We start from the raw sequence: 7,984 nt of genomic DNA, 5'->3' as shown, positions 1-7,984 counted from the left end.
ACACTTGCCTTTATCTTATCATGAAAAATAGACAGGGTATGTCCTCACACGACAGATGAATGTGGAAGCTGCTATTGGATGATCTATCTCTCTAGAACATTTCCACCAGCTAGGTATGGATCTATCTCTCTAGAACACTTCCACCAGCTAGATATAGATCTATCTCTCTAGAACATTTCCACCAGCTAGGTATAGATGTATCTCTCTAGAACATTTCCACCAGCTAGGTATAGATCTATGTCTCTAGAATATTTAGATCTATCTCTCTAGAACATTTCTACCAGCTAGGTATGGATCTATCTCTCTAGAACACTTCCACCAGCTAGATATAGATCTATCTCTCTAAAACATTTCTACCAGCTAGGTATAGATCTATCTCTCTAGAACATTTCCACCAGCTAGGTATAGATCTATCTCTCTAGAACATTTCCACCAGCTAGGTATAGATGTATCTCTCTAGAACATTTCCACCAGCTAGGTATAGATCTATGTCTCTAGAACATTTAGATCTATCTCTTTAGAACATTTCTTCCGACTAGGTATAGATCTATGTCTCTAGAATATTTAGATCTATCTCTCTAGAACATTTCCACCAGCTAGGTATAGATCTATCTCTCTAGAACATTTCCACCAGCTAGGTATAGATCTATCTCTCTAGAACATTTCCACCAGCTAGGTATAGATCTATCTCTCTAGAACATTTCCACCAGCTAGGTATAGATCTATCTCTCTAGAACAGGGGTTCCCAACCTTTTTTTACTCTAGAGCACATTCTAAAATTCTCTCTAGAACATTTCTACCAGCTAGATATAGATCTAATAGATGAAAAAGGGGTTTAACATCTCAAATTTTGAGTAGCCTCACACCTCGGTAGCCTAACACCTGGGTAGCCAAGTAACCTAACACCCCATAAGCCTAACACCCGAGTAGCCTAACACCTGGCTAGCCTAACACCTGAGTAGCCTAACACCTGGCTAGCCTAACACCTGGGTAGCCAAGTAACCTAACACCCGAGTAGCCAAACACCCGAGTAGCCTAACACCCGAGTAGCCTAACACCTAGGATAGTTCCAAGATTGACCACTCCCCCACAGACCTTAGGGATGTAATTACTGGTGCCGGGCTGTCAGGGAATGACGAGGGGCCACCACTAGTGAAACCACCCCTGACAATCTACGTCCTATCTAATATTTGCCCATCAACACGTCTATCTAGGAAAACGTTTCAATCAGGGCAATGAAGGTCAAGGAGAAAAGATAAACTATTTTAGTAGTTTGCGAACTAATTAACATTATTTTTCTAATTCTGTATTGAGCTACAGATTTAAATTTGGAACCTTTGGAAGATCCGACAAAGATATGACACAATATTGGGGACACATTATTAAGATTCGACTTCAGTAAGAAGTGACTTTTTTTTTGTCTGTGTAAGATTTCTTTTGACCTATGAAAACGGAGATACTATAAGATGTGACCCCTATAAAATGTGACCCCGCTTATAAGCTGTGCCTGAGATTTGACCCCCATAAAAATTGACCCCAAAATGTGACCCCCTTAAGATGTGACTCGATAAAAATTGACCCCAAAATGTAACCCCCGTAAGATGTGACCCCCGTAAGATGTGACCCCGTAAGATGTTACCCCCGTAAGATGTGACCCCCGTAAGATGTGACCCCCCGTAAGATGTGACCCCCGTAAGATGTGACCCCCATAAGACGTGACCCCAACACACTGATGTCAACACAAACGGACACGGTAGAGAAAGGAGGTGAGGGCAAAGTCCAGCAAAAATCTGGGCCGAAGTTATCAGAGATTTATCATTGCGTGCCGCGCAGACAACAGGTAGGTTGGTGCCAGCCAACTTTTCACGTCTCCAGTCTGTCAGCAGGTACACTCATTCATTAACCTGATCGTAAGTACGATACGTTTAAATATATCAAAGTAAATACTAAATCTATAAATAAATGAAAGTATTGTTAACGTGGAGCGATTCCTACACATTATACGGATGACGTCATAGCAAGCAGCACGTTCGTAACAAACAGGGCGTAACACGGTGACCTTTGGACTTTAACCCGGGGAACTACTTTCTGTTGACAAGTAATGAAGGTATCTATAGGTTCAAGGTTCAAACTCAAGTACACATACGTAACTGAGTGTCTGTGTACAAACTTTAGTACACATACGTGACTGGTTGAGGTGAGTGCAAACGTTAGTACACATACGTGATTGTTTGTAGTGTGACAATTTTAGTACACATACGTGATTGTTTGTAGTGTGACAATTTTTAGTACACATACGTGATTGTTTGTAGTGTGACAATTTTTAGTACACATACGTGATTGATTGTAGTGTGACAATTTTAGTACACATACGTGATTGATTGTAGTGTGACGATTTTTAGTACACATACGTGATTGATTGTAGTGTGACAATTTTTAGTACACATACGTGATTGATTGTAGTGTGACAATTTTTAGTACACATACGTGATTGTTTTGTAGTGTGACAATTTTTAGTACACATACGTGATTGATTGTAGTGTGACAATTTTTAGTACACATACGTGATTGATTGTAGTGTGACAATTTTTAGTACACATACGTGATTGATTGTAGTGTGACAATTTTTAGTACACATACGTGATTGTTTTGTAGTGTGACAATTTTTAGTACACATACGTGATTGTTTTGTAGTGTGACAATTTTTAGTACACATACGTGATTGTTTTGTAGTGTGACAATTTTTAGTACACATACGTGATTGTTTTGTAGTGTGACAATTTTTAGTACACATACGTGATTGTTTTGTAGTGTGACAATTTTTAGTACACATACGTGATTGTTTTGTAGTGTGACAATTTTTAGTACACATACGTGATTGTTTTGTAGTGTGACAATTTTTAGTACACATACGTGATTGTTTTGTAGTGTGACAATTTTTAGTACACATACGTGATTGTTTTGTAGTGTGACAATTTTTAGTACACATACGTGATTGTTTTGTAGTGTGACAATTTTTAGTACACATACGTGACTGGTTGAGGTGTGTACAAACTATGTTTTTTTGTTCCAGAAAATGCGTCGCTTCGTGTTAGGGCAGGCCCGGCGTCTGGCTACGTCAGACATGGAGGAAGTGACGTTATTGACTAGGACACGTCATCAGCAGCTAGTCCTACGTCACGCGAGCACGTCATCCAGTGTGTCCCCTGACAACATCATCATGAGCGAGCGGCGCGACATCCACATCCCGAGAAACCTGGCCTTCCACCAGTACTTCTACAGCAAGTGTGACGAGTTCAAAGACATCACCGCCTCGGTAAGTCTCGGCTCTCATTGTGTCATGTTGTCAGTGTGTCCTGCTCTCAGTGTGTCCTGTTGTCATTGTGTCATGTTGTCAGTGTGTCCTGCTCTCAGTGTGTCAGTGTGTCCTGTTGTCAGTGTGTCAATGTGTGCTGCTGTCAGTGGGTCCTGCTGCCATTTTTCTTGTCAACAATTTTTGCAGGAAGATTTTCTGACGGGCAGAAAATACACCTTCCTGGATCTGAAGGAGAAGTCTATCAAAGTGGCCAGCGCGCTGACCCGTAAAGGCTACCGTAAAGGTGACGTTGTCCTGGCCTTCACCCCCAACACAATCGACTTCACGGTCCTGATGCTGGCCTGTGCCGCCACCGGCCTTTGGTTTTCTGCCGCCAACCCCGCCTTTACAGCAGGTTAGTCGCTCGTAAGAGTACAATGTGGGTGTAAATAGGTGCTGGTGGTGTAAATAGGTGCTGGTGGTGTAAATAGGTGCTGGTGGTGTAAATAGGTGATGGTGGTGTAAATAAGTGATGGTGGTGTAAATGGTGTAAATATGTGCTGGTTGTGTAAATATGTGCTGGTTGTGTAAATAGGTGCTGTTGGTGTAAATAGGTGCTAGTGGTGTAAATAGGTGATGGTGGTGTAAATAGGTGATGGTTGTGTAAATAGGTGCTGGTTGTGTAAATAGGTGATGGTGGTGTAAATAGGTGCTAGTGGTGTAAATAGGTGCTGTTGGTGTAAATAGGTGCTAGTGGTGTAAATAGGTGATGGTTGTGTAAATAGGTGATGGTTGTGTAAATAGGTGCTGGTTGTGTAAATATGTGATGGTGGTGTAAATAGGTGCTAGTGGTGTAAATAGGTGATGGTTGTGTAAATAAGTGATGGTTGTGTAAATAGGTGATGGTTGTGTAAATAGGTGATGTTTGTGTAAATAGGTGATGGTTGTGTAGATGGTGTAAATAGGTGATGGTTGTGTAAATAGGTGCTGGTGGTGTAAATAGGTGATGGTGGTGTAAATAGGTGATTTTTACCAACCACCACCTTGTCCACTACCATGTCCACTACTATGTCCACTACCATGTCCACCACCATGTCCACTACTATGTCCACTACCATGTCCACCACCATGTCCACTACCATGTCCACTACCATGTCCACTACCATGTCCACCACCATGTCCACTACTATGTCCACTACCATGTCCACCACCATGTCCACTACCATGTCCACTACCATGTCCACTACCATGTCCACCACCATGTCCACTACCATGTCCACCACCATGTCCACTACCATGTCCACTACCATGTCCACTACCATGTCCACCACCATGTCCACTACCATGTCCACTACCATGTCCACTACCATGTCCACCACCATGTCCACTACCATGTCCACTACTATGTCCACTACCATGCCCACCACCATGTCCACTACCATGTCCACCACCATGTCCACTACCATGTCCACCAGCATGTCCACTACCATGTCCACCACCATGTCCACTACCATGTCCACCACCATGTCCACTACCATGTCCACCACCATGTCCACTACCATGTCCACTACCATGTCCACTACCATGTCCACCACCATGTCCACTACCATGTCCACTACCATGTCCACCACCATGTCCACTACCATGTCCACTACCATGTCCACTACCATGTCCACCACCATGTCCACTACCATGTTTACAGAAGAATTAAGCCGCCAGTTGAATGACTGCTCCAGCAAGGCTATCTTCACCATCCCAGCCTTCGCCACCACGGTCAAGGACGCTCTCAACAACAAGCAGTTTCCAAATAAGGTCCAGGTAGGAAACTTTAGTCTAAAACTTGCTGTAGGCAGATTTTGGCCTAGGCTGTTTGAAGCAAAACTACACGCTTATATAGTATAGAGAATGTCCGGTTTTAATCTGTAGGACTTTACAAAAAATGTCCGGTTTTAATCTGTAGGACTTTACATAAAATGTCCGGTTTTAATCAGTAGGACTTTACATTAAATGTCCGGTTTTAATCTGTAGGACTTTACATAAAAATGTCCGGTTTTAATCTGTTGGACTTTACATAAAATGTCCGGTTTTAATCTGTTGGACTTTATAGAGAATGTCCGGTTTTAATCTGTTGGACTTTATAGAGAGTGTCCGGTTTTAATCTGTAGGACTTTACATAAAATGTCCGGTTTTAATCTGTAGGACTTTACATAAAATGTCCGGTTTTAATCTGTAGGACTTGTTTGTGTTCGGAGAATGTCCGGGTTTCCAGCCTTTTCAAAGTTTGATTGATGACGACGGAAAAGCTTTCCCCGATGTGGACATCAACCCAGTGGAGGACGTCTTCACATTGCCCTACTCCAGCGGGACAACAGGCATGCCCAAGGGGGTCATGTTGACCCATTACAACTGTTTGGCCAACTGTTTACAGGTTATGTAAGTCATAAGGTCATCTTGACCCAATACAAATGATTTAAGTCAAAAGATCATATTGAGCCACTCGAACAGTTTGGTCAGGAGATTGACGTGTCTCTTCCATCAGCGAAAGTGTGTCGGTCGGCAAGTCGGACCGCTGCCTGGGTCTGCTGCCCCTCTACCACATCTACGGCATGACGGCCGTCCAGTTTGCTGCTCTACAGACCGGCGCCAGCCTGCAGTTCCTGCCAAAGTTTGAGCCAGAGACTTTCCTCCGGTGTTTACAAGACAAACAGGTGACTCGAATCTCTTCTAGACAAAATAATGGGCTCTAGACAGTGACTCGAATCTCATACAACTTGAAGACAAGGCCAAAATAATGGATTCTAAACACCTCCAGAAATTGTTCTATACAGCTTTAGACTTAGTTCTTCAGACCTCCATTTATTGTTCGATACAGCTTTAGACTGTTCTTCAGACCTCCAGAAATTGTTCTATACAGCTTTAGACTTTGTTCTTCAGACCTCCAGAAATTGTTCTATACAGCTTTAGACTTTGTTCTTCAGACCTCCAGAAATTGTTCTATACAGCTTTAGACTTTGTTCTTCAGACCTCCAGAAATTGTTCTATACAGCTTTAGACTTTGTTCTTCAGACCTCCAGAAATTGTTCTATACAGCTTTAGACTTTGTTCTTCAGACCTCCATTTATTGTTCTATACAGCTTTAGACTTTGTTCTTCAGACCTCCAGAAATTGTTCTATATAGCTTTAGACTTTGTTCTTCAGACCTCCATTTACTGTTCTATACAGCTTTAGACTTTGTTCTTCAGACCTCCAGAAATTGTTATATACAGCTTTAGACTTTGTTCTTCAGACCTCCAGAAATTGTTATATACAGCTTTAGACTTTGCTCTTCAGACCTCCAGAAATTGTTCTATACAGCTTTAGACTTTGCTCTTCAGACCTCCAGAAATTGTTCTATACCCCTCAGACTTTGTTCTAGTTCAGGTTGTGTGTTCCAGATCACCCTGGCGCATCTGGTGCCGCCCCTGATTGTGTTTCTGGCCAAGCACCCTCTAGTGGCCAAGTACGACCTCAGCGCCCTCAAGATGGTCATCAGTGGCGCGGCCCCGCTGGGCGTGGACATCACCCAGCAGTTCCAGCAGAGATTTGAGGGCAAAATTGTTGTCAACCAAGGTCAGCCACACACCCATCATACAACATACACCACGTCATACAACATACACCACGTCATACAATACACACCATGTCATACAACATACACCCATCATACAACATACACCCATCATACAACATACACCCATCCTACAACATACACCATCATACAACATACGCACCATCATACAACATACACCCATCATACAACATACACACCATGTCATACAACATACAGCGCATCCTACAACATACACCCAATTACAACATACACCATTTCATACAACATACACCGTGTCATACAACATACAGCGCGTCATAAAACATACACCGCATCATACAACATTCACCGCATTATACAACATACACCCAATAATACAACATAAAGCCCAACATACAACATACACAGCGTCCTACAACATACACAGCGTCCTACAACATACACCATTTCATACAACATACACCCCTTCATGCAACATACACCACGTCATACAATATACACCATGTCATACAACATACACCACGTCATACAATATACACCATGTCATACAACATACACCCAATCATAGAACATAAAACCCAACATACAACATACACCCAATCATACAACATACACCCCTTCATACAACATACACCACGTCATACAATATACACCATGTCATACAACATACACCCAATCATAGAACATAAAACCCAACATACAACATACACCCAATCATACAACATACACCCCTTCATACAACATACACCACGTCATACAATATACACCATGTCATACAACATACACCACTTCATACAACATACACCCAATCATAGAACATAAAACCCAACATACAACATACACCCCATCCTACAACATACACCCATCATACAACATACACCGCGTCATACATCATACACCCTATGCAGCAACATTCACTCAGCCATACAACATACAGCCGTCATCCAACATTTCTCCCTGACGGGCCTAGGTTATGGCATGACAGAGACGACACCAGTGACCAACGTCGACACCACGGCAACACCAGGGAGCATCGGCAACATGGTGGTCAACACACTAGGCAAGGTGAGTGGTCAACACACTAGGCAAGGTGAGTGGTC

General features: G+C 42.5%; 1 protein-coding gene across 5 annotated transcripts in view; it reads left to right on the top strand.

Moving 5' to 3' along the window:
* Positions 1–7,984, top strand: part of LOC131943956 (uncharacterized) — a 20,015-nt gene continuing 12,031 nt past the window's right edge. Inside the window, exons 1-8 of one of the 5 annotated variants that reach the window (XM_059304360.1) lie at positions 1–113; positions 3,074–3,316; positions 3,503–3,710; positions 4,998–5,113; positions 5,529–5,728; positions 5,835–6,003; positions 6,730–6,904; positions 7,855–7,949. In XM_059304360.1, the coding sequence (XP_059160343.1) occupies positions 3,077–3,316; positions 3,503–3,710; positions 4,998–5,113; positions 5,529–5,728; positions 5,835–6,003; positions 6,730–6,904; positions 7,855–7,949 (1,203 nt within the window). In that variant the 5' untranslated portion in view covers positions 1–113; positions 3,074–3,076. Of the gene's footprint in view, positions 114–1,717; positions 1,911–1,930; positions 2,198–2,992; positions 3,044–3,073; positions 3,317–3,502; positions 3,711–4,997; positions 5,114–5,528; positions 5,729–5,834; positions 6,004–6,729; positions 6,905–7,854; positions 7,950–7,984 lie in introns of those variants that run through there. The other 4 variants (XM_059304356.1, XM_059304359.1, XM_059304357.1 and 1 more) reach the window with 4 other exon arrangements.

The sequence above is a fragment of the Physella acuta genome, unplaced genomic scaffold (assembly GCF_028476545.2).
Source record: "Physella acuta isolate Inbredline_101_S28 unplaced genomic scaffold, ASM2847654v3 ptg000473l, whole genome shotgun sequence".
Classification (NCBI taxonomy): Eukaryota; Metazoa; Mollusca; class Gastropoda; family Physidae; genus Physella; species Physella acuta.
This window is presented reverse-complemented; position numbering and strand designations above follow the sequence as displayed.